This window comes from Heptranchias perlo, chromosome 11, assembly GCF_035084215.1.
Source record: "Heptranchias perlo isolate sHepPer1 chromosome 11, sHepPer1.hap1, whole genome shotgun sequence".
NCBI classification, from domain to species: Eukaryota; Metazoa; Chordata; class Chondrichthyes; order Hexanchiformes; family Hexanchidae; genus Heptranchias; species Heptranchias perlo.
Genome location: NC_090335.1, coordinates 54,029,339 through 54,057,208, shown reverse-complemented (window position 1 = coordinate 54,057,208; position 27,870 = coordinate 54,029,339). Strand labels below are relative to the sequence as shown.

At 44.2% G+C, this 27,870-nt stretch overlaps 1 protein-coding gene across 1 annotated transcript; it reads right to left on the bottom strand.

The window, feature by feature from the left end:
* Positions 1-919: 919 nt before the first annotated feature.
* Positions 920-27,340, bottom strand: si:ch73-264p11.1 (uncharacterized protein LOC100000923 homolog). The gene is made up of 5 exons (XM_067992349.1): positions 27,240-27,340; positions 17,002-17,227; positions 8,476-8,539; positions 1,475-1,625; positions 920-960 (listed from the first exon to the last, which is right to left on the bottom strand). Exons 2-5 carry the CDS (start codon positions 17,145-17,147, stop codon positions 920-922), a joined length of 402 nt encoding a protein of 133 aa, XP_067848450.1. The 5' UTR covers positions 17,148-17,227; positions 27,240-27,340.
* Positions 27,341-27,870: the final 530 nt, after the last annotated feature.

The window sequence follows — 27,870 nt, the reverse complement described above, 5'->3', positions numbered from 1 at the left end:
AGTGTGATGGAATACTCTCCACTTGCCTGGATGAGTGCAGCTCCAACAACACTCAAGAAGCTCGACACCATCCAGGACAAAGCAGCTCGCTTGAGTGGCACCCCATCCACCACCCTAAACATTCACTCCCTTCACCACCGGCGCACTGTGGCTTCAATGTGTACCATCCACAGGATGCACTGCAGCAACTCGCCAAGGCTTCTTCGACAGCACCTCCCAAACCCGCGACCTCCACCACCGAGAAGGACAAGAGCAGCAAGCACGTGGGAACAACACCACCAGCACATTCCCCTCCAACTCACACACTATCCTGACTTGGAAATATATCGCCGTTCCTTCATCGTCGCTGGGTCAAAATCCTGGAACTCCCTTCCTAACAGCACTGTGGGACAACCTTCACCACACGGACTGCAGCGGTTCAAGAAGGCGGCTCACCACCACCTTCTCAAGGGCAATTAGGGATGGGCAATAAATGCCGGCCTCGCCAGTGACGCCCACATCCCATGAACGAATAAAAAAAAAGTAAGACCTTTTTCTATACATTTTCCACCAGTATCATCGGCTTCAAATATAGAATAATTTATGAAGAACTTGTCAACTCAAACGCCCAGCGCTTTACAAGGGGTGGAGTCATTTTACTTAAGCAAATTGTATTTACTTAGAATGTTAAAAGCTATTTACATTAAATGCAGTTTGTTTGCTGGAGAGAAGAGCTGGAGGTATCTGTGTGCTTTATGTTATGTTCATATCGTGTGCAAATGAAGTGATTACATTTTTACAATGCAATTATGTACTTACACACACATTTTGTCACTTTTTTTTGGCAAATAAATAAACTTGCCAAATATTTTTTCTATGATGACAATGCCCCTTTAAGAAAAAAAATGAATGTTCTTCTGTGCAATAATTTCAGACATTTTCATTCAGGGAGGACTTCTACATAGTCAGGATCATCAACTTCTGCAAAATAAAAGATAAATGAATAATGAAATATGGAATTGTATTGAAAGAGTGTTTAAATCATTTAAAAGTTACTTTTACCTACTTTCTGGCAAAACTATTTGTGTCCCTACTTTATTCTGTTTTGTTTCCTCTTTTTAGATCTCTGCAACCCATGCCCCTTGCAACAGCTCAGAGGGTAGGTGCACGTGAATGTCAATGCAGTGCAGATCAGCCTCAAAGCAGCTCAAGTGATGCATCTGATAACATTCCCTCTAATAACTTATCAATGACATAAATTCCTCAAAAAAATTAATTAAGTTCTGCAAAAGAAAGAGGATAAAAGAATGAGAAGTCTGGCAGTGGCTGCAAGAAAAGTACCTGACAATGGCTAGCCTTGATTAAAGTGTGATTACCTGTTTTGTGGCCCCCTGCCCCCCACCCCACTCATTTATTTTTGTCATCAGATTAATAGCATACATAGAAACTGGGATAAAAAAAACACTAGTAAAAGTACTGGAAGATCTTTCCATACCATCATAAACGTTATCTTTGTCCTCACTCTTAGTATTGCTTTCTTCCAGAGGGCAACATAATTGAGTCACTAGACCTCTGCCAGGTTTTTTATAGTATGCAGTTAAATCATTCAGGCTTCTGAAGAACTTTTCTTTAACTCCATATCCAGTCTGGGCAATGAAAATAACAATGCATCCTGTTAAAAACCAGTACAATCCATTCATGTTCACTGAATAGTCAACTTACCAGAGTGTTATTCACATACTAGGACCTACAGTTAACAGTGCTTTGTATTGAAATAATAGATTAGGTCTCCTAAATAAGTTTCCCAACCTTTTCATACACCTCTTTCACTAGTAGAAAACTCACATAATGACTCCCCCTACCTTGTAACAAAACCCTTCGTACAGTCCTTTATATACAAAAAAATTAAAAAAGTACTTGTTGCAATTTCAAGATTCGTTTTCGTTTAATCAGTGAATGCTTGTTGAGGTGAGGAATGTCAGTGATGGGGAATGGTATATGTTTCTGCTTTTTGCATACAGTATTAATATCCAGCTCTCCCAATTTAGGTACAGTTTGGTGCTATGGGTCCACGCCCATTAGGATTTCAATTAAGACCGCCCAATTCATTTTGCTTCGTACTCATGCAGCAGGCTAATAAAAGAATATTGTGGTCCATCAGTCTGGTCTATAGTTTAGTCCACATCCTAGAGGTTAAAGGACCACCCAGTCCTCTAATATAAAGATTCAAAAATTAAATAATCTATCATTAGTTTGTGACCAATAGTCTACATTTTAAAAAATAGTAGTAACATCTTTGTGTACAGTTCAACAATTATCGCTAGTACCTTAACAATACAAATTGGGTGGAATAAAAAGAAAAATCATGAATGCTGGAAACCTGAAAAAAACAGAAATTATGGGTAATGCAGAGCAGGTTGGTCAGTACCTGAAAGAGAAAGAGGGCAGATTTCCTGATCAGCTGCATTGATTGTGCGTGTGCAGAACCAGCGTCCTAAGTCCTACTGGTACAATATACAGAGTTGAGCCTGACCACCAGCAACAACTAGACATGTTGCATCACTGTCGTCTTGGAGTGCCAAACAGGGTGGTCCCCCTTGCACCCACCTCAAGTGGGTGACCAAGACTGGGAACTGAATATTCAAGGGTATTCAACATTTAGGAAGGACAGACAAAAAGGAAAAGGAGGTGGGGTAGCGCTGTTAATAAAGGATAAGATCAGTACAACAGTCAGAAAGGATCTAGGCTCAGAAGATCAAGATGTAGAATTAGTTTGGGTGGAGCTAAGAAACAGTAAGGGGCAGAAAACATTGGTGGGAGTTGTTTATAGGCCACCAAACGGTAGTGGTAATGGAGGGCACAGTATAAAGCAAGAAATTAGAAGTGCATGTAACAAGTAATCATGGGGGACTTTAATCTACATATAGATTGGGCAAACCAAATTAGCACTAATACTGTGGAGGATGAATTCCTGGAATATACACAAGATGGCTTTCTAGATCAGTATGTTGAGGAACCAACTAGGGAACAGGCTATTTTAGATCTAGTATTGTGCAATGAGAAAGGGTTAATTAATAATCTTGTTGTAAAGGAGCCCTTAGGTAAGAGTGACCATAATATGATAGAATTCTTCATTAAGTTTGAAAGTGATGTCGTTCAATCCAAAACTAGGGTCTTAATTCTAAACAAAGGAAACTACGAAGGTATGAGGCCCAAGTTGGCTGTGGTTGATTGGGGAACTACATTAAAAGGCATGATGGTAGACAGGCAATGGCTAGCATTTAAAGAATTAATACATAATTTGCAACAAATATATATTCCTTTAAGCCACAAAAACCCAACAGGAAAAATCGTCCAACCGTGGCTAACAAGAGAAATCAAAGATAATATTAAATCAAAGAAATAGGCATATAAAGTTGCTAGAAAAATCAGTAAGCCTGAGGATTGGGAGCATTTTAGAATTCAGCAAAGGAGGACCAAGAAATTGATATAGAAACGGTAAATAGAATATGAGAGAAAACTAGTGAGAAACATAAAAACGGACTGTAAAAGCTTCTTTCGGTATGCAAAAAGGAAGAGAGTGGCGAAGGCAAATGTGGGTCCCTTACAAACAGAGACGGGAGAATTTATAATGGGGAATAAAGAAATAGCAGAGAAATTAAACAAATACTTTGGGCCCGATAGTAGGAGGGAGGTGGGTTGGCGGCGGGGGGTCGACTGGGCGCAGTGAAATCGGGGTGCTCTGCACGCAATCGCAGCCTAATTGAAGGTACGTACGCGTGCTTCCGGGTTTCCCGTTCCAGACCTGCGCAGCGGGCGCACTGCGCACCCGCATCACAGGCTGTCAGCAGGAGGAGCCCTATTTAAAGGGGCAGTCCTCCAATGCTCCTCCTGCAGCAAAGAACCAAATTGGCAACATGGAGCAGCCCAGAGACAAGGCTGCTCCAAGGTTCTCAGACTCCTCACTCCAGGTGCTGCTCGATGGGGTCAGGAGGAGGAGGGAAACGTTTTTCCCAGCGGACGGGAGGAAGTGGCCTGCCTCTGCCACCAAGAAGGTCTGGCTCGAGGTGACAGAGGAGGTCGGCATCAGCAGTAAAATCTCCCGAACCCGGGTCCAGTGCAGGAAGCGCTTTAATGACCTAACCAGGTCAGCCAAAATGAGTATACTTACGCATTCTCCCACACTCCATCTTCCACATCACCTCCACCACCACACATATCCTTCTGCACTGCCACCACAATGCTCTCACATCACTCCTCACATCCACTCAACCATCATCCTCACCTTGCCTGCACTTACTCACCGCCCCAGTTCCCATTCGAACACTACCACGCAACCCAATCCTCATACAATCTCATGGCTATGTCTCACACGCACCCTCCCATGCATCTCCCTCACGATCACCCCCACCCACATGCAGTGGGTCACTATGCAACCATCACTCAATCACGCCTCTCTGTGTTTTGCCTTGATAGGAGAAGAGATGCCAGAAGGCCCAGGAGAGGGATGATGGCGAAAGGGGACATGGAAGTGGGGACGCCACTCAAAGTACTCCCATGTCTCACCCGTTGCCCCCCTCTCAACCAGTACCTGCAATGCTGCCTCCTCTCCAGGTGGCCGAGTCTGCCCCTGCATAGGTGCAGGTGGAGCAGTCTTTGGAGGGGCCCTCACAGGCACCGAAACCCAGAGGGCACCCGCGCAAAGCATCTCATCGGTCAGGGCATGGATAAGAGCAACCTGCCACTACCTCTGCTGAAGCCACAGGGGTAGCACCACGTAGGGGTTCCCGTAAACGTACGGCTAAGGTTTTGTGAGCACAAAGGGGATGCACAAGGGTGTATGACAGAATATCATGTTTTTCATGTAGTTTTGTTTGTTTTGCCAAGCACATTAAAATTTGTTATCATCACTACTGCCACGTCTTTGCAAATCTTGTCTGGTTTGTGCAATAATTCCCTTTCGTGAGGATCACCATGAAGACCCACACCTGATGCCACCCATTGTGTCACTGCAGAGTAGGTGTAGGTGTATTTGCAGGGCTCTTTTGTGCAGACGACTGAGAGACGCCAGCGATGTCCCCGATGGCACCCTGGAGGGATGCGGAGGAGAAGTCGTTGAGGCAGTGGTGACTTTGACAAGTAAGAAGATGGTGCTTGGGCCAGCCGGGAGCAGCTAGGCATCAAGGAGGCTGCAGATGTCCACGACTACATGTCGAGTGACTCTGAGCCTCCGTGTGCACTACTGCTCAGAGAGGTCCACGAAGCTGAGCCTCGGTCTGTAGACCCTATGGCAAGGGTAGTGCCTTCTGCGACACATCTCTCTCTGCGGTTGCCCTCCCTCCTGCTGTGCAGGTGGATGTGTCACAGCACTGCATTGTGGAGCTCCACATGCCAGAGGTGGACAGCTTGGCCGTCAAGGCTGGTGAAGCTGTTCGTCCTCCGAGGAGGTCATGACTGCAGCTATGGCGGCCCCCATCCGGAAGATGTACGTTTGAGGGGGTCTGCAAGGTAGGTAAATGTGTCTGCACACTGGGGTTGAGGTTCCAAGTTGGTGAATTTTTGTGTTAGGAGGAGGATGGTGGAGGCCAAACTTTGTCCAAAGTGACAGAGTGGCCTCCTGCAATGAGTGAGGGTCTTCCCCCACAACCTGTCAAACGGACCTTTGCAGCTCCACGTCTGTTTCAACTGGGAGTGTTTCCCCCAGTACGGGAAATACGCTCAGTTTAGATGAAAATCCCACCCCTCCTAAAATATCCTCCCAATCAGGTCTGCAAATGACCTGAACTATCAAATTAATTGATTTAAGTGGAATCCCGCCGGCTTTAATTGCTGGTGGAAGTCCCGCATGCGGGGGCTGTGCGCACATCTAAGTGCGTCATTGGGGAACCAGGAAGTGGGCGGGTTGGAGCCGGGTTCCGGACCCGCCCCGGGAATCCTGAATTTTCAGAGCCCCCCCGCCACGAACGCACCCTCTCGGCCATCCTAAAATTGACCCCTTTGTCTGTCTTCACGGAAGAAGACACAAAAAACCTCCCAGAAATATTAGAGAACCAAGGGTCTGGCAAGAATGAGGAACTGAAAGAAATTAGTATTAGTAAAAAAATAGTACTAGAGAAATTAATGGGACTGAAAGTCAATAAATCCCAAGGACCCGATGATCTACATCCCAGCGTTTTGAAAGAGGTGTCTATAGAGATAGTGGATGCATTGGTTGTTATCTTCCAAAATTCTATGGATTCTGGAACGGTTCCTGCAGATTGGAGGGCAGCAAATGTAACCCCACTATTTAAGAAAGGAGGGAGAGAGAAAACAGGGAACGACCGACCTGTTAGCCTGACATCAGTAGTAGGGAAAATGCTACAATCTATTATAAAGGATGTGATAACAGGATACTTAGAAAATAATAATAGGATTTGGCAGAGTCGGCATGGATTTATGAAAGGGAAATCATGTTTGACAATCCTATTGGAATTCTTTGAAGATGTTACTAGTAGAATAGATAAGGGGGAACCAGTGAATGTGGTGTTTTTGGATTTTCAGAAGGCTTTCGATAAAGTCCCACACAGGAGGTTGGTGAACAAAGTTAGAGCACATGGAATTGGGGGTAATATACTGGCATGGATTGAGAATTGGTTAACAGACAGAAAACAGAGAGTAGGAATAAACAGGTCTTTTTCAGGTTGGCAGACTGTGACTAGTGGGGTACTGCAGGGATCGGTGCTTGGGCCCCAGCTATTAACAATCTATATCAATGATTTGGATGAGGGGATCAAATGTAATATTTCCAAATTTGCTGATGACACAAAACTGGGTGGGAATGTGAGTTGTGAGGAGGATGCAAAGAGATTTCAAGGGGATATGGAAGGCTAAGTGAATGGGCACAAACATGGCAGAAGGAGTACAATGTGGAAAAATGTGAAGTTATCCACTTTGGTAGGAACAACAGAAATGCAGAGTATTTTTTAAATGGTGATTGGGAAATGTTGATGTTCAAAGGGACCTGGGTGTCCTTGTACATGAGTCACTGAAAGCAAACATGCAGGTGCAGCAAGCAATTAGGAAGGCAAATGGTATGTTGGCCTTTATTTCAAGAGGATTTGAGTACAGGAGTAAAGATGTCTTACTGCAATTATATAGGGCCTTGATGAGACCGCACCTGGAGTATTGTGTACAATTTTGATCTCCTTACTTAAGAAAAGATATACTTGCCATAGAGGGAGTGCAACGAAGGTTCACCTGACTGATTCCTGGGCTGGCGGAATTGTCGTATGAGGAGAGATTGAGTAGACTAGGTCTGTATTCTCTCGAGTTTAGAAGAATGAGAGGTGATCGAATTGAAACATGCAAAATTCTTACAGGGCTCAACAGGGTAGATGCAGCGAGGATGCTTCCCCTGGCTGGGGAGTTTAGAACCAGGGGTCACAGTCTAAGAATAAGGGGTAGGCCATTTAGGACTGAGTTGAGGAGAAATTTCTTCACGCAGAGGGTGGTGAATCTCTGGAATTCTCTACCCCAGAGGGCTGTGGAGGCTCAGTCATTGAGTACATTCAAAACAGAGATTGATAGATTTCTAGATATTAAAGGCATCAAGGGGTATGGGGATCGTGCAGAAAAATGCCGTTGAGGTAGAAGATCAGCCACGATCTTGTTGTAAGGCGGAACAGGCTCGAGGGGCAGGATGGCCTACTCCTGCTCCTATTCCTTATTTTCTTATGTTCTCATAAAGAGCAGCTTGCCTGCACACAAGGGTCAAAGAGTTGCAGATATACATAAGCTAAAGATAAAGATACACACATGTATGGAAAGAGCAATAGATAGCCAATGTAGATTCTTATCAGAGATTGGTGTCCAACACCACATAGCATTTGTGGTTTGATGTCTGACAATTCAAAGAAAAGTTTAAATTTAAACAAAACTGACCACATTATGTTGTTTCAGTATTTAAAAAGTTTCAATTTTAAAGTGTACCAAACATGTTAAATTGTACAAATCTATATCTAAATATTTTTATCTATTGCTGAATAAAATTAAGATGCAACATTAATTTATTACATTTACTGTTTTTATTACATTAGTTCTTCAATATCCGGGGAGAGTGACTCAGATCTTTTTAATGAACTGATCATGAAACTTTATCATTTTTACAGCTGAAAAAAGCAATTGATTCAGAAACCAAACCCTAAAGAATACTATCACAAGGATAAAGGAGGCACATTGATATAAATGCCAGCAGGGATGTCCCTTTAACACCAGGGACAAGACTTTATTTATGTGCATGGGCAGCTATTTGCAGTAGTCAGAGAAGTGTCATGAGCCAGGGCTCATGATGGTAGCCTTGGTCTCCCAGGAGTTAACCTTGCACCTCAAGTGCACCTTGGGTGAATCTGGTGAACAATCAGAAAATTGCCTCTCATGTCTTTGAAAAATAATTTTCTGTGCTAGATAATATAGTGAAAAGCACAGTAGTAGATCAAATAACTTTAATTGTATTCTTACCTGAACCATAAAACGTCCTCGACGGTTTTTAAAAATTCGGTAAGTATATACAGTTCTCTTAAAGCTAAAAAAAAATGAAAGATATTGTCTGTGAGCATCGTTGGACAATGCCTAAATTGCTAACCAAACTACAAAATAAGCACCATTACAGAACTGGTGTTGGGTAAATTGTACAGAGATATGCTTCTGTACCTGAAAATTGTAAGAGGGCATTAACATTACAAGGCAGAAATTGCTGTCAGAGACTCTGCTGTCAGCACAGAGTCTCACTAGACACAAGTGCAGGCAGGAGATAGGATGACAAAACCGTTGCCCTTATCCTACACCCCATGCTTGTGCCTAGTGAGTTGCCACACAAGCAATAGACCCTCACAATTTCTACCTTTACAAGCTTATGCTAACCTTGTGTCTTGTAAATCCAGAGTTGAGGCCCCACCTGACTCAAGGGTGAATTGGAATGAGGTTTTCTCATCCAGGGAGTCTCACTCCGCTTTGTTTTGGTGTCAAGTGAGGTCCTGACTTCAGATTTAGTCCACATTAGCACTATAATTTTCGTGAAGCCATTTTAACCAAATACTACAGTTATAGTTTAAATGTAGCCTAAGGTTCCTGAAGCTCTGGTATCCCACAAACTCCATGCAGCCGTTGTAAATTCTACATGCTACAGCCTTAAGCCATTCACACAACAAGCCTAATGTAATGAGTGAATGTTGAGTTTTTTTCAGAGTAACAGACCAAATAAATTGAACTGTTTCCAATATATTAGAATGTGGTAAAGGTGACAAAACATATTGGGGGTTATATTGGATAACCCATGAAAACAGGTGCTGGGATCGCAGTGTGCGAATAACCCATGTCCATTGGTTGCGATACAGGCAGCATGTAAGATTCGCACTAGAGGCCTTGGTGGAAGAGGTGGACAGATGGAGGGCCATCCTATATCCGCAGAGGGGCAGGAAGGCCTTCAGACATATGCTGACGAGGCGGTGGGAGGCTGTGACGGATGAGGTAAATGCCAGGAGCATCACACCACGCATATGGATGCAGTGCAGGGAGAAGTTCAATGATTTGACACGAGTGGTCAAGGTGAGTGAGTTCAACTGTCACGTGGCATATGCTGTCAACTGCACCACTAGTCTCACCAATTGCTCCACGTGCTACACCCCCCATCACCCACCTACCAACAAACTCTTTCAATCAATGCACAACTCTTCCAGTCAGATGCTGCATCTCCCCGTCACATATTACCACTCTTGCAAGCCGCATATCCACAACTCACAGTCCACGCACACTGGCAGATATTCAACAATGACAACCACATCACCCAAACATCTTGCAGGATACTTAGTGATACACTTTCCTCTTTCTTGCAGGAGAAGGTGGCGCACAACACTAGGCAGCAGGAAAGAACTGGGGGAGAACAGGCCTAGCCTACACGTCCTCACCCTATGGAGGAGACAGTGCTGTCTATCATTGGATGGCCTGTCGCTGAGGCCATGGCCATTGGCAGATGATGAGGGTCTCTCATACCTAATCCTCCTTCTCGCTTCCCACTTCTCCCTCAGCCCACAATCTTTTCTGACTCAACTGTTGCAGATGGCGTAAACACGCACGTCTTACTTTCTCCTCTTCCCGCACCACAACCCAACCCATGTCCCTTTGTCATTTCAGATACCCAAGAACTGGAACCAGCACAGTCAGAGGAGGCAGAGGAAGATGACAATGATGATGCAGACACACCATCACTCGAACTTACACTCACAGCCACCAGCTGCTGACACTACGCGTACTTTAGAGGCTAGGATAAAGGAGAGATCTGCACATGGTGAGACACTGGGCTCAAGTGCGCAGGAGCTGGGGCGGGGGAATGGAGGAATAGATACCGCAGGTGCCAGCTGGCCAGAGGGCGAGGTTGCTCACTAGTTCTGCTGCAGAGGAGTCAGATGATGACTTCGATGGACCAGGCTACAGAAGAAGGCTGATGGCCGTACATAACCAAATGCTTGGTGCACTGGAAAGCCTGCCAGAAAGCCTGGGCATAATGTCAAGAGGCATGGAGAAGCCCAGCTCCAACGTGGCACAGGGCTTTGCACAGAGCTTGGAGCCCATCCTTTCCCACATGGAATGGGTAGTCACCTCCATCAGCGCACCTGTGGAACCCACCATGATGCAACGACTGATGACCAATGTCACAGCTTCCATTGCAGCACAAACATCTGCCATCCAAGGTCTGACTGCTGCCTTAGAAGCTCAGACTGCTGCTATCATGGCTCTGGGTTCCACTGTGGAAGAGGGTTTCCAGGGCATCACAGCAGTACAACAATCTGTTCTCAGCAGATCACCAGGATTGCTGAGGTGCTGCCCCGGGAGAGTAGCAGTAGCGCCATGGAAGACGAACCTACTGTCCTCTCTCAGGATGACAGCATTCCTGCTCCCAACCCTGCCACTCCGCCAGTGCCCTTGCTGTTGCCTGTCAACTAGCCAGGCCAGACTGCTGCAGCCCATGCCAAGATGGTGCAGTCTGAAGCCGAGCCCTCCCGGCCCAGAGTTGCTCGAGGTCGCCCTACACGGCCATCTGCACACTCTTCAATTGAAGGTCAGCAGCCGTCCACCACCCATGCTCCAGTGACTGGGGATGCACCTTGTAGAAGCATTAGGAAAGGTAAAGGCACACGAACAACAGGCACTAAGGGAAAGCACAAGCGTGAATAGCATCAGTTTGCTCGAATCATTTCAAGTGTAAATCTATAAATGTGGTTATGAATTTGTATTTGTTGTTGGTTTTCATTTCTGCGATGAGCTGAAGGAGGAAGCAATGTGTAATCATAAGGAGGACAATTTGATGGGCATGTGGGTTAGGGAGGAACAGGGGCCATGAGTATAAGTTACATAAGCATAGAATCAGATTAGATGTCAGAGGGTATTTCATGTCATGGAGAGCCATCGACTATGGAATAAGTTGCCGGCTCGTGCAGTGAGTGCGGATTTGCTGTGAACATTCAAAAGGGAGCTGGATGAGTTTCTGATTGTGGCCGACATCACTATATATAGAAGGTAGGTGGGGTGTTGGGCGATGTGTCTCCCAATCACTGTGGTCACTTGGAACTTGTTTGATCGCCGTCGGAGGTCAGAGGGGAATTTCTCAAAAATTTTTTCTCCCTAAATTGGCCTACATTTTTGTTTTTTGTGGGTTTTTTTCTCTCTCCGGAGATTGTGTGGGCTAGTTGGTTAGTGAGGTCAGGCGATTTGGGTCATAGTGTGCATAAGTTGCACTATGGCAATATGGGACAGGCTTGATGGACCAGTTCGTCTATTGCTGTCCTTCGTCTTTGTACGTTAATATGTTCCTATCTTAAAGATCCTGTGATCATTTCCAAAGTAAAACAAGGAGCTCTTCTTATATTCTGGCCAACATTCCTTCCTCCACCAATTCCACTGAAAAAACAGAATAATTGGTCGTTCATCTTATTGCTCTCTATGGAATGTTGCTGGCACAGAAAAGGCTGCCACTTTTGCACAAAACAACACTCACTGCACTCTAAATGTGTGAACTGCTTTCAGATTTTTCAATGTATTTATTATTATAATAAAATTGCTGTTATAGTCAGAATTCTCCAAATTTCAAATAGCCATTTCTTTCTATTAAATTTGACACAACATAGTTTCATCTGAACAGGTGAGGTGTTTCAGATATTAGCTCTATCAGTTATAGGAACAGTGGTACAAAGTAACAAAACAAACTGCCAGCTCATCATTAACTCAATGGCAGTGGTGTCAGGCCAAGAGAAATTTCAACTTCAGGAAATTTTTAGACAAACTCAAGTATTCTGCCGAGTTTCACCATCACTCAACTCCTGGACCTAAGATAAATAAGAAGCAAAAAGTAATCCAAGTGGGACGTCACCAAGGAAGAGGTAAGTGATTGGCTGGTGAGTATTTTCCTGCTGAATTTGTCTAAGGTTAGAGTTTGTGGATTCTCTGGTCTCTGTTGTGTAGTGGGGGACTGCTGTTCAGCAAGGGCCCTTGAGTATACCTTTTTAATTGAAGTGAAATTGGTGGGATTCATTTAATTTGAATTAATTAGTTAAAGGGTAAGTCATGTCAGGACAGTCCAGCCCCGTGTTATGCTCTTCCTGCTCTATGTGGGAAATCAGGGACCCTTCCGGTGTCCCTGACGACCATGTGTGCGGGAAATGTATCCAGCTGCAGCTACTGACAAACCGCATTGCGGCACTGGAGCTGCGGATGGATTCATTAAGGAGCATTCGCGATGCTGAGAACGTCGTGGATAGCACGTTTAGTGAGATGGTCACACCGCAGGTAAAGGTTGTACAGGCAGGAAGTAATTGGGTGACCACCAGGCAGAGTAAGAAGAGCAGGCAGGCAGTGCAGGGGTCCCCTGTGGCCGTCCCCCTCTCAAACAAATATACCGCTTTGGATATTGTTGAGGGGGATGACTTATCAGGGGAAGGCAGCAGCAGCCAACTTCCTGGCACCAGGGGTAGCTCTGCTGCACAGGCTGGGAGGAAAAAGAGTGGAAGAGCTATAGTGGTAGGGGATTCTATCGTAAGGGGAACAGACAGGCGTTTCTGTGGCCGTAAACGTGACTCCAGGATGGTTTGTTGCCTCCCTGGTGCCAGGGTCATGGATGTCACTGAGCGGCTACAGGGCATTCTCAAGGGGGAGGGTGAGCAGGCAGAGGTCGTGGTCCACATTCGGACCAACGACATAGGTAGGAAGGGAGATGAGGTCCTGCATCAAGAATTTAGGGAGCTAGGTAGCAGATTAAAGAGCAGGACCTCAAAGGTTGTAATCTCTGGATTACTCCCAGTGCCACGGGCTAGTGAGTATAGAAATAGTAGGATAGAACAGATGAATGTGTGGCTAAAGAGTTGGTGCAGGAGGGAGGGTTTCAGTTTCCTGGATCACTGGGCCTGCTTCTGGGGAAGGTGGGACTTGTACAAGTCGGACGGGTTGCACCTGAACCAGAGCGGGACAAATATCCTTGCGGGGAGGTTTGCTAGCACTGTTGGGGGGGGTTTAAACTAACTTGGCAGGGGGATGGGATACAGAGTGGAGCTACAATAGGGGGTGATGTGCAGCCATATATAGAGAAAAAAACAAGTCAGCTTGGAAGACAGGGCAAATATGTGAGGGCAAGGCTGGATGGCATCTATTTTAATGCAAGGAGTCTTGCGAATAAGGTGGATGAACTGAAGGTGTTGATAAACACATGGGAGTATGATATTGTTGCTGTCACAGAGACATGGTTGAGGGAGGGGCAAGACTGGCAGCTCAATATTTCGGGGTACAGAATCTTCAGGCGAGACAGAGGGGGAGGTATAAGAGGAGGGGGGGTCGCAATATTAATTAAAGAATCAATTACTGCCATAAGGAGGGATGATATATTAGCAGGTTCCTCTAATGAGGCCATATGGGTGGAGCTTAAAAACAAAAAGGGGGCAAGCACTTTGATGGGAGTGTACTATAGGCCCCCAAACAGTCAGGGGGAGATAGAGGAACAGATATGTAGGCAAATCTCAGAAAATTGTGCAAATAATAGGGTAATAATAGTGGGGGATTTCAACTTCCCCAATATTAACTGGGATACTCAGAGTGTAAAAGGCTTAGAGGGTACAAAATTCTTAACGTGCATCCAGGAGAGCTTTTTGAGCCAGCATGTAGAAAGTCCTACAAGAGAGGGGGAGGTACTGGACCTAATTCTAGGGAATGTGGCCGGCCAAGTGGAAGAAGTGCTAGTAGGTGAGCACTTTGGTGACAGTGACCATAATTCGGTGAGATTTAAGGTGGTCATGGAAAAGGACAGGGAGGGGCCGGAAATAAAGGTTCTAAATTGGGGGAAGGCTGATTTTAATAGGATAAGGCAGGATCTGGCCAAAATGGACTGGGATCAGCTGCTTGTAGGAAAATCCGCATCGGAGCAATGGGAGTCTTTCAGAAGGGAGATTGAGACCATACAATGGCAACATGTTCCCGTAAAGGTCAAGGGTGGTTCCAAGAACTCCAGGGAACCTTGGATGTCAGGGGATATACGAGAATGGATTAGGAAAAAAAGGAGGGCTTTTGGCAGATACAAAAGGCTAAAGACGGAGGAAACCCTAGAGGAGTACAAAAAGTGCAGGGGGATACTTAAAAAAGAAATTAGGAGATCAAGGAGGGGCCATGAAATAACACTGGCGAGCAAAATAAAGGAAAATCCTAAGATGTTTTATAAGTATATTAAGGGTAAGAGGATGACTAGGGAAAAAATAGGGCCCATTAGGGACAAAAATGGCAATCTGTGTGTGGAGCCGGCAGATGCAGGAGGGGTTCTAAATGAATTTTTTGCATCTGTTTTCACTATGGAGAAGGACGATGTAGACATAGAAATACGGCAGGGGGACTGTGATATACTCGAACATATTAACATCGAGCGGGAGGAGGTATTGGCGGTTTTAGCAGGCCTAAAAATGGATAAATCCCCAGGCCCGGACGAAATGTATCCCAGGCTACTGTGTGAGGCAAAGGAGGAGATTGCGGGGGCTCTGACACATATATTCAGAATCTCTCTGGCCACAGGGGATGTGCCAGAGGACTGGAGAACCGCTAATGTAATACCATTATTCAAGAAGGGGAGTAGGGAAAAACCGGGGAACTACAGGCCAGTGAGCCTAACATCAGTGGTAGGAAAATTATTGGAAAAAATTCTGAAGGACAAAATTAGTCTCCACTTGGAGAAGCAAGGATTAATCAGGGATAGTCAACATGGCTTTGTCAAGGGAAGATCATGTCTGACTAATTTGATTGAATTTTTTGAGGGGGTGACTAGGCGTGTGGATGAGGGTAACGCAGTGGATGTGGTATACATGGATTTCAGTAAGGCCTTCGATAAAGTCCCCCACAGGAGACTGGTCAAGAAGGTACGAGCCCATGGAATCCAGGGTGCCTTGGCACTTTGGATACAAAACTGGCTTAGTGGCAGAAGGCAGAGGGTGAAGGGTACCACAGTGATCGGTGCTGGGTCCCTTGCTGTTTGTGGTCTACATTAACGACTTGGATATGAATGTAAAAGGTATGATCAGTAAGTTCGCTGATGATACAAAGATTGGTAGGGTGGTAAATAGCGAGGAGGATAGCCTCAGTCTGCAGGACGATATAGATGGGTTGGTCAGATGGGCGGAACAGTGGCAAATGGAATTTAACCCGGAAAAGTGCGAGGTGATGCACTTTGGAGGGACTAACAAGGCAAGGGAATACACAATGAATGGGAGGACCCTAGGCAAGACAGAGGGTCAGAGGGATCTTGGTGTGCAAGTTCACAGATCCCTGAAGGCGGCGGAACAGGTAGATAAGGTGGTAAAGAAGGCATATGGGATACTTGCCTTTATTAGCCGAGGCATAGAATATAAGAGCAAGGAGGTTATGATGGAGCTGTATAAAACACTGGTTAGGCCACAGCTGGAGTACTGTGTGCAGTTCTGGTCGCCACACTACAGGAAGGATGTGATCGCTTTGGAGAGGGTGCAGAGGAGATTCACCAGGATGTTACCAGGGCTGGAGCGCTTCAGCTATGAAGAGAGACTGGGAAGATTGGGTTTGTTTTCCTTGGAGCAGAGGAGGCTGAGGGGGGACATGATTGAGGTGTACAAAATTATGAGGGGCACAGATAGGATGGATACGAAGGAGCTTTTTCCCTTCGTTGAGGGTTCTATAACAAGGGGACATAGATTCAAGGTAAAAGGCGGGAGGTTTAGAGGGGATTTGAGAAAGAACTTTTTCACCCAGAGGGTGGTTGGAGTCTGGAACTCACTGCCTGAAAGGGTTGTGGAGGCAGGAACCCTCACAACATTCAAGAAGCATTTGGATGAGCACTTGAAATGCCATAGCATACAAGGCTACGGACCAAATGCTGGAATATGGGATTAGAGTAGACAGAGCTGATGGACGGCGCGGACACGATGGGCCGAAGGGCCTCTATCCATGCTGTATAACTCTATGACTCTATGACTCTATGATTGTCAGTCGTGGCTCAGTGGTAGCATTCTCACGTCTGAGTCAATGGAGTTCTCCCCAGTGTCATGGTCAATATTCATCCCTCAACCAACATCATTTAAAAAAAACACAGATTATCTGGTTATTATTACATTGCTTTTTGTGGGACCTTGCTCTGTGCAAAATTGGCTGCCATATTTCCTACATTACACCAGTGACTACACTTCAAAAGTACTTCGTTGGCTGTAAATCGCTGGGACATCCTGAGTTTGTGAAAGGGGCTTTATAATGCAAGTTCCTTCCTTTCTCTTTGTTGTACTTTGGCCACTGTATGTTTCCCAAAGCATCTCTCCTCTATTTTGCAATATTTTTGGATGACACTAGTTGGCAGGCACAAATAAATCTCCTCTGTCAAAATCTCTGGAAGTGAGAAATGATTTGCTAAAAGAAAAGTTTTGACTTTCTGTTTTTTTTTGACTTTCAGTAAAAATCGGACCTGTAAACAAACTACATGTTTATCACATCAGTACTTACTAGACACAGAGGCATAAAGCATCAGGGATTGTCTCACTCTCTCGCACTAAATAACTTCCATCTATCCCTTTTGCTGCAAATAAAACTTCACAGGCCTTTTTGCTGATGTTTCCATGAAAATACCGGAGTGATGTTGCAGCAGACATTTAGTTTGGCTTTTATCTCATATCTTCTCCCCAATTTACATTTGAAATCTTGTTTCTTCGTCTTGAGAACCCAGCATTAACTGATGAATAAAAAAGAATGAGGATGTTACATTGTTCTGTTCTGAGTAGCAAGCAAAAAGAAAGGCTACTAATTAAGCTCAAAGTTTTGGGGATTCGGAGCAAAGCTTGAGTATGGATCAAAACACTGGATGAAATGTAGAAAACAACAGGTATTGGTTAGAGGGGTAAAGTCAAGGTAGAGAGAGATACTGAATGGGGTGCCCCAGGGCTCTGTTGGGATCACTAGTTTCTAATCTACATCAATGACTTGGAATCTGAAACTCGATGTAAATTGATTAAATTTGCAGATGATATCAAAGTAGGTGGGACAGTGGAATTTTAGGAGACAGACCTGAAATTATAGAATGAACTGAATGAAATGTGTGAGTAGACCAAACAATGGCAGATGGAAGTGTTGCACATAGGAAGAAAAATGGGTAACATACATACTTCATGAATGGCTTTGAAATAGCTAAAGATGAAGTTGAAGGAGACCTAGGAGACTTAGTAGACTCAATGGTCAATATGTCCAGTCAATGCAGAGCAGCAATTAAAAATAGAATATTGAAGTGCATAGCCAAAACTGTTGAATGTAAGTCAGAGGAAGCTCTGATCAAACTCGACATGCTCTAGTCAGATCATACCTTGAGTACTGTGTTCAGCTCTGATCACTGAGAAACAGTCAAGTGCTGGAAATAATGCTTACATCATTCTTTATTGTGATCTTCAGCTTAGTGTTTGGTAAATGCCAGGCAATGACCATCTCCAACAAGAGAGAGTCTAACCACCTCCCCTTGACATTCAACGGCATTACCATCGCCAAATCCCCCACCATCAACATCCTGGGGTCACCATTGACCAAAAACTTAACTGGACCAGCCATATAAATACTGTGGCTACAAGAGCAGGTCAGAGGCTGGGTATTCTGCGGCGAGTGACTCACCTCCTGACTCCCCAAAGCCTTTCCACCATCTACAAGGCAAAAGTCAGGAGTGTGATGGAATACTTTCCACTTGCTTGGATGAGTGCATTTCCAACAACACTCAAGAAGCTCGACACCATCCAGAACAAAGCAGCCCGCTTGATTGGCACCCCATCCACCACCCTAAACATTCACTCCCTTCACCACCGGTGCACTGTGGCTTCAGTGTGTACCATCCACAGGATGTACTGTAGCAACTCGCCAAGGCTTTTTCAACAGCACCTCCCAAACCTGCGACCTCTACCACTTAGAAGGATGAGAGCAGCAGGTACATGGGAACAACATCACCTGCACATTCCCCTCCAAGTCACACACCATCCCGAATTGGAAATATATCGCCGTTCCTTCATCGTCGCTGGGTCAAAATCCTGGAACTCCCTTCCTAACAGCACTGTGGGACAACCTTCACCACACGGACTGCAGCGGTTCAAGAAGGCGGCTCACCACCACCTTCTCAAGGGCAATTAGGGATGGACAATAAATGCTGGCCTTGCCACAACGCCCACATCCCATGAACGAATAAAGAAAATCTTTTTAGTCTGTTTCAAGAAGGAGAAGTACAACATCTTGCAACAATCTGAAGAGATTTCATATAGTGTTGAAATTGCTAAAGTTGAAATGGAAGTTATCTTCCCTTACCAAATTTCAAAATGAAGGCAGTGGAGACAAGAAGGTGGATTTTCCTGCTCCTCCTCCACATCACTCCAGCATTAGAAAGTAGCAGTGCACCCACAGTATGCTGCTCCTGTCCAGCCCCAGGATAGCTGGGATTTTCTGTCCGAGGCCATTAGATGGCCTCTGGGAGCTTTCCTGGCACAGTTCTACCTCTGGAAGGTCCTTGCACCAGTGGAGGGGACAGGAAAATGAGGCACAGCTGTGTCTTGGGCCTCAGACATTGGGACCTTCCCGCGGTTTTTGGAGGTCGGTAATCAGAATGTCCCAATTTAAGTGACATAAATGGAGACGGCAGAAAATTTAAGAGAAGTTCTTTTTGCAATTCTCCAGTCTGATTCCAGATCCCTGTGGACCCTCTGGTCAGCAGAGATTCTGGGCAAGCCACAGCACCATATCCTTCAGGTACCCAGCTGACATTAGGACAGGACAAAAGGCAGGTGGGAATATTCCCCTACCTCATTTGAATGAAATCATCTGGCCTGACTCTACTACAGGCACAGAGCAAGCTCTACATCCTCCCCACCTTCCCCCAGGAAAGCCATGGAAATCCCAGGGCAACTTTAAAGGGTCTCCATCCCTTTTTACTGACCTTTGTGTCTGAGGAAATGGGATTTCCCAGGTGGAAAGAATCAGAAAATCTGCCCCAAGTTTTCCACAAGAGCAATCCAAGTTGTCTAATCTGGTGGATCTGAGCAGGGCACAGTAAGGCTGGGGTGGCCTCTGAAGCTTAGTTGTACGTTTTTTTTGCAGATCCCCCATGGATTCTCAAGGCTCAATGCTATCTTTGGACAGCAGCCAAAAGGTTCCAAAGTCAGGAGCCATTGCCACTGATGTAGGCCTCTTAAGGATTCATTCTTAATCACACTTACCCATAAATGGCATATACAACGGCGGTAGTTTCAGATCATTAGCAGCTCTTTCTGCTTATGGAAACCAGTTTTTTGCTTGGAACACAAAATGTTGAGGGAAACTCAGATCATAATAGAGCCCTGTAACATTTTCATCCAGCACAAGTGATTTTTTATGTTTTTTGACACAATTCACATCATTTCATTATCAAGAAAATGTAGTAATACTCTGTAGCACTTTAGAAGGCTGATGTATTTCAATTGCTTCTATTAATGGTATTCTATTAATTTTCTCGTAGCTGCTTCAGTTCCGCCAACATAACAACGCTGGAAGTGCGACGGAAACCCCATTTCCACCACACTTCTGGTAAAGTTGCAATGGCACAGCAGGAGCAGCTCCAAAGAAATTCCCAACCATAATTGTCACTATTACAATGGTATCAATAAAACTCAGATGCATCCAATTTTTTTAAAATGAAACATGCTTCTGCTGTCCCATCAGGGCACTACTTTCAGTGCAGGGGCGTTTCTGCCCACTTGCAACATGACCTATTTCCCAGACATTAGGTCAGTTTTCCCAGTCACACCTCCTCCCTACTCCAACATTAGACAGAAGTTCCTGGTCCAGCTCCAAGATCAAGACTTTCCTGCCCTGGGTCATTTACAAGGCCCTGGGGCACTCCCGACACAGACCCATGTCCTGGCAGGAACTAGTGTCAGCAGTAGTGTGAGGAAAGTCAGAGATATTGAGTCCTTTTGGCTGTTGAAGGAGATTGGCAGCCAGAAGGTCTTGGGGGAGGCCTACCTTCAAGTCTGTTCCCGAGACTCCCGCAGACCCTCCAGTTGGAGGTGGTCCAGAGGCAGGCCACAGTATCCAGGAAGCCTTTCATTATGAAAATAAAGCTGGAGGTTGGTAACGCCCCCAGCTGCCTCATTGAAATCGTTTTCTCAGGACTGCATCTGATCAGGTACAGGCCAAGCTTTGCCCCCTATTAAAGCCTTGGAAAACCCAAAGCAATGTCTCTGCCCCCTCTTCTGCCTTTCGCTTTCTGAGTGTTCCCCAGAGGCAAGGATCAGGAAAATCAGCCCTATTATGTGGTAGCAAGAGGTGTGACAAGCTTGTTATCATGTTTGTCACTCTTCCTGATGCAGAGAGAGGATTCAGGGAGGAAAGGCTAGTACAATTATTAAAAATTATTTTATATGCTTTTTTATCTCATAGAATTGTAGAAATCTCAGCGCAGAAGGAGGCTATTTGGTCCATCTTTGCTGGTGTTAACTCTTCAAATGGAACTATCTACTTTAATCCTATTTCTCTGCTCTTTCCCCAATGCCTTTTGTATTCTTCTTTTCAGGTACTTATCCATTTCTCTTTTAGACAGTTAGACCCAGGGTTGTGGGAGGTGGAAAAAGATGATTTCAACCCTGAGTTTGTGCCCCTTTTTATGACTTCACCAACCAGTGGAAACAATCTTTCCACTTATCTCTGTAAGAAACTATGGAAACTGTGATACCTGGTGTAGTGTGCTAGATGCAGCGTCTATTTATAAAGGGCCAGAAATCACACGGAATGGTGAGACAGTGGTCACCAACGCTCCTGCGAATTAAATTAGCAAAATTATTTACTGCGGGCTCTGTGGCTTCAAATTGTTTGAATTTGAACTTTAAAAAAATTGTGCGCTATCAACCCAGCCTCTGCCCAGTGTGGGTTGTGTCCAGTGAAAAAGTCTGTGAGAGGAGAATTCACACCCACAAAGTCTGTTAGGAAGAGAAGTCACGGCCACAGATTCAGGCTGCATTGCTCAAGGAGGCAAGCAGACTTCATTTATTGAAAGTTAGTATTCTGTGTGTAATTGTAAATAAAAATTTTAATTTTTTTATAAAAAGCCAAAGAAATAATTGAATTAAATAAAAGAGATGGAAGGGAAAAGTAAAAAAAAATTAATTTTTTAATTTAAAAAAATGTTTTTAATGACCAAAAACTATTAAAATAAGGACTCATCGTTTTTAAAAGTTAATTTTTAGTTGTTTGGCAGTCATTAGTTACTTTCCAGCTGGGCAGATAAGCAAGTTGGCGCTTTTTCAATGATTTCTCTGATTGCAGCGTGCGATGTCCCTTTAATTCGAAGGTGTCACAAGGACCGAGTTCCGGATTTCCGTGTTTCACTCCGTATGTGCCAACGCCGGAACTTGCTCTTTTAATTCGCCACTAACAACGGAGAGTGTTGGTGAGCTCCTCCGTTATTTCGGGAGCGATTTGTACCCCGTTATGAATATATAAATTATACTTTCAAAAGAGTAGTAAGTGATTACCACCCACACATCTTACCCAAATGACCTCTGTCTATAAGTGTAGTGGGAGGGTTGGGTTCCATGACAAATTGGTTTAGTTTCCAATATGCAGCTAGATCAAATGGATGTTGCTCACGTCACAGATGCGATACAATCAATGAATCATAGAAATTCACACCATTCTTAGTCACTGTATTCTGACTCCAAAAACAGCAACCACCTAGTGAACATAAATAGCATTTGGCAATTTCATCAGTCGGTGACACAGCATATTCAAATCAAATCAGATTTTCAGTACCTCACAAGAATATTCTCTTTGCTTCTGTTTTCTTCCTCATTGTTGTATCTACTTTTATATATAAGAATATGGAAATAAAGAAATTATACAGATGTATGTTACAGAAGTAAATCTGGTATGCAGTATCAAACGTATAATTTGTATCTCGACTATTCCTCTTCACTTCCTTGATAATCACACTAAATTTCTAGGACTCTGGTACACTTAGATCTATCCTTCCTTGGCTCAGCCTGGCTTAACTCTCTTGCTCCTGCTGACAGCTTTCACAGTTTCTGTCCTGCTTATCACTCACTGTCCATGCTCTGTCATGCTTATCTCTCTAGCTTATCTTCCCTATTTACCAGTTGTTCTCACTGCTCTAATTACTGCCCCTCCCTTTTTTTGGAATCTCACATACAGAGTAAGATTCTGTGGGTATTGAACTAGACTGAGCAAAAGTAAACAACGTACTTCCAGGAATCTCAACCGGTTTGAATTTTGAAGCAGGACAAGACGGCACAGGTTCAGAGTTGTGATGGGCAGGTTTAGAGTTAACATCCAGGTATTTCTTTACTGAGGGTGATTAACAGCTTGAAAGCATTGCCAGAACGAATAGTTGAACAGGACTCATTTAAAAAAATAGCTGGACGCTGTAATGAGAAGCACAGTTTGTATTCTGGGAGGACGAGGTCAAAATGGTCTGATGGGCCTTTTGGACTCAAAATCCAACGGGGTTTCCCTATGCAGGTTCAAATCCTGTTCACAGTGTTAGGCTCAGTGTTTCAAGTGTTTGGTGGAGCAGGCTTGAGGGGCTGAATGGCCTACTCCTGTTCTTAATGTTCCTTCTTTGTCTCAGCCTACAAGTAAAGATTTTAAAAAACACTTGCCTAAGATTTAAAACTGTTTCTCCAAATAGGAACACTATTGGCTTGAGAGTTAGAAAATCCAGCCAGGAAACAGCTCTTAAAAGGCTGTTGCTGGACATTAAAGAGGAGATCAGTTTTTGTGATGCAAAAAAAAAGCCTCTGCTACAGAAGCAAATGGCTGCAAGGAGAAATGTGGGCAAAACGGTCCCATTCCCTAACAATACTTTGGAGGTCCTGCTGCTATTTGGTGGAGAAGCCCATCCTTTTGTGAAAGGTGAGATACAAGAAGCATGGAGGGAAGTCATTGAGCAAGTCAATGCAGTCTTCCAGGTCCATTGTACCTGGGAGCAAATGAGAAAGAAGTTTGCTAGTATCTGGAATGTTCTGAGGCAAGTGTACCCTCTTTATTATACATGCTTTCTCTTTCTCCATGGAAGGCATGGTCCTAAAGCCCCTTATGATCTTATCTCTCTTCGAAGGCATTGTCTTGGAGATGCATTGTAAACCTTTTCCCATTTCCTTTTCAGCTAGGTCCTTCCCAAGATGAGGCAAGACTGGCAGCATAGGCCCTGGCACATTGCACCAAGCTACCCCTTGCCATCATCATTAACACAGATCCTAGCACCCTAGAGAACATAAGAAATTAGTTTGAGGAAGGAGCAACAGATGAAAAGGACCAAGTGGAGGTAGTAGGAGAAGAAGAAGAAAGATCGAGCCAGGCTGCAAGCCCACGCTGTAAGTCAACTGTATGGGCAAGGGACTCATATCCTGCTGGGGCTTCCTTCAGGCCGGAGTAAATGCAAGAGCAAAATGCATTTGCTACATCCTTTGAACAGCTACAACCACCTTTGCAGGTAGATGTTAAAGATCCCACGGCACCATTTGAAGAAAAACAGGGGAGTTCTCCCAGTATCATGGTCAATATTTATCCCTCAATCAACATCACTAAAAAACAGATTATCTGGTCATTTATCTCATTGCTGTTTGTGAGGCCTTGCTGTGCACAAATTGGCTGCCGCATTTCCTGCATTACAATAGTGACTACACTTCTAAAGTACTTCATTGGCTGTAAAGCGCTTTGGGGTGTCCCGAGGTTGTAAAAGACCCTGAATAAATGCAAGTTCTTGCTTTCTGTTCCTTTTACTGCATCTCTGATATCACTGTAGTCATACGGGATGGATTTATGGAAATGCCACGGAGGAGTGGCACCTTTGCAACCACCTGCATGAGAGCCCCAAAACAGTGAGGCAACAAATGTCTCATAACACTATGAATGGTGCTATTGAGACTTTGGACACCCAGTTGCCCAATCTGATACTCCTGGGTTTGACAGGATGGGACATCATTTGGAAAGAGCGACAGTGAACTTTACCCACATCAGAGATACCATATGGACTGCTCTGATGCATCCAGTTAGGGTGCCCAGTATAGGAAGCATGACAGAAGAATGGCCCAATAAGGCAGATTCCTGCTAAGGTGCCACACATGCTCTCAATCCAAATAGGCCTCTCAAAAGATTGAGGAAATGACGAGAGCAGGCACATGCTGGAAGCAACTGCATTGTTGGACATGGCTCTTACTGTTGCAGGAACATTGCATGACCCCGGGTTTAATGATTCAAGGCCATGACTAATTCAACAAGGTTGCAGCACTCCACCTCAACCTGCCAGCTCAGTTGTGCCTCACTTCTTAATTCACATCATGAATGTAAATAGCACTGAAGAAATATGAGAATAGCTTTCACATGTATGATAACACACCCAACTTTACCTCCCTACCTCCACCCTCGACTCCATGACTGCTGCTGTCCTGTCCAACTGCCTGTCTGACATCAAATCATGGATAAGCCAGAACTTTCTCCAATTCAAGACTGTAAAATTGAAGCTATCCTGTTTGGGTCCCAGCAGAAAATGTGATCACCAGGCATTGTTCTGTGACTATATATGCGGTAATTTTCAAGGAATCCGACACTCACCTGACGAAGGAGAAAGCCTCCGAAAGCTTGTGATTTTCAAATAAAACTGTTGGACTATAACCTGGTGTTGTAAGATTCCTTACATCCATCAGTGCTGGTCATCTTCCAGTACATTGCACGTTTGTCATATGTGAGCCTAGATAGCGGAGTGGCAGTGCACTACTCCATCATGGAGGGCATCGTAACCAAGCCAGATTCTGGCTTCACCTGGTTACAAAATCATACAGGACTGAAGTACAATCCCACTAGCGCAGAGGTCCACACCAAAATAAAGGCTGCATTGATGTTCTCTGATAGCATGTAACCTCTGTTGGTGGAAAGGCTCTGAAAAGGGAGCATCTACATGGGCTGTAGATTTAACCTTAGTATAGCTTTAGCAGCAGAGCTGTCCTGACCCCTTACCTTGTCTGAGCCAGCATGAGTATAGATCAGTAGCAGACGTCATGCAAAAGTCTTTTCCTTCTTAGCCGTGAGACACTGATGCCACTTTAACCACTTTTACCGCTGCCCTGTCTGTGATCAGCTAGCTCAGCACAGACTAACATTCAAATCTGGGACTTTCCTGCTCTTTATAACTCTTTGATAGATTTAAGATAACTTTGTTGATCATACAGGACTGAAGTACAATCTCACCAGCACAAGGTTCCACGCCACAATAACAGCTTCATTGATGCTGTCTGATAGCATGTAACTTCTACTGGTGGAAGCTCTCAGTAAAGGGAGCAAAACAAAGAACTACACATGGGCTTTGTCAGCTGAACTGTCCTGACCTCTTCCCCTGTCTGAGCCCAGGTGGCAGCTCACTAACATTGATCTTCAGAGATAGTGAAGAAACATATTGGGCCAGATTTTTCTGTAAAAATAACAGTAAGCCTAACAGTGCTCACCGTTATTTATGCACAAGTCGGACAGCAATTTCTGGCAAGCGCACGTGTACAGTTGCTGTCCAAGATGCGCTGCCCCTTCGTAAGCTGCGCGAAAACAGCATCTCATCGTCTGGCTCCCCATCCAAACGTACTGAGCGGCGTGAAGTTCCTGTACTGAGGTCGTAGATACGGGCTAAACTCGCCACAAAAGTTAAGGCTTGTCCATTCCAGTCTAAGCACCCTTTTAATGTGGTGGTAGGTCTTAATTACTGCCAAATAACCACTCTGGCACTGAAAATTAACTTTTACAAGTGTGGAATCTCATTCCTTCAGCTTTTAATATTTGTTGGAGACTTTTTTAAAAAATTTAAATAAAATTTCTTTTAAAAATTTAAATAAATTTTATTTTTACTTTTTCTTTCTATCTCTTTTATCTCTCTAGCTTAATCCACTCTTTCTTTCCCTCTCTTTATTTCACTTTCTGCACCTGATTTAACATTGAATTTACTATTCTCACTTACACTCCATGGTTCAGACTCTGCGCTGCTCATTAACGATTCTTCAATCTGATCGGTTAAGGAGACACACAGTTGTTTGCCCTGTTCACACAGGTCCCAGATGCCCTATAGAGGGCACCACGCAATTTGGATGTCCCGTTGACAGCAACTTGCCGTGCAAAACCCCATAGAAATCCTTTGGGCATTGCAAGTCTAACGAATGCTGGCGCCATTCGTTCACAGTTCACAACAAAATCTGGCCCAATGTGATTGCTACCAGCAGATGCTTATTTTGTTGCTTGCAATATAAATACTACTTACTGATAACACATATGAGAAGCTCACAATCCAAATGAAGTATAGATATGCCAGCACATCACTGGCAAATTGGTCACATTAAGACTATACATGCATGCCATTTTCACTATAAGGCTGCCATTTATCACGCTGTCTGTTAACTGCTACTGTCTCCTCAAGACATTCTTGTAGCGGCAGTACTGCGTATGTAGATCTAACTGCATGAAGAGACATGGTATATTATATTTTCACATATGTAACCAGACCTTTTCTTTAAACCCTGAAAATAATCTCTGCAAGGTTCACAAGTTAATATACATCATAATCAATTTGGGATTTTAAGTATCAAAGTATAGGTAGAAATTACCAAGCAGGTTATTTTACGGCTTTCCTCCCTGCTTCCGTAACTTTACTAAACCTGATCATGTATATTTGTCATTTGAAGAGGAACTCTTACCTTGTCTTCTGTTAGAACTAATCTTGCTGTTTTCCCTTTTTTAAAAAGATACCAATACAAATTTATAGAAGGGTCAAAAAGTTATGTTCAGTTCATAGAACATAAACTATTTGCTTTGAAAAAGCTTTGATAGAATGAAGCACTCTGAGCTGTTGGTCAAACAGGAAGTTCAAACAACATTGCACAATGAGTAGAGCAAGTATAAAAACCACAGGATCCTTTCAGTAACTTTGGATGGGGGAGTGTTTCCAATTTATCTGAATTTGTACACTAAATTACTATCATGCAGAAACTGGTAAACTCGGTGTTACATTTGAAATTGACAGAGCATTAAAATATTTATAGTTCAGTTAGGAAAGCATCACTTTATCCAATTATTGAGAGACATGTCCACTTAATTTTAGGCACTCCACTTCTAAAAGTTGCATGAGGCTAGAATTTCCTCTCTAAGTGTCAGTTGCGGCTCAGTGGTAGGACTCTTGCCTATGTCAGAAGATTGTGGGTTCAAAACTCTACTCCAGAGGCTTGAGCGCAAAATCTAGGCTGACACTTTTGTGCAGTAAATAAAGAGTTCTGCACTGTCGGAGGTGTTGTCTTTCGGATGAAATGTTAAACCAAGGCACTGCGGGTC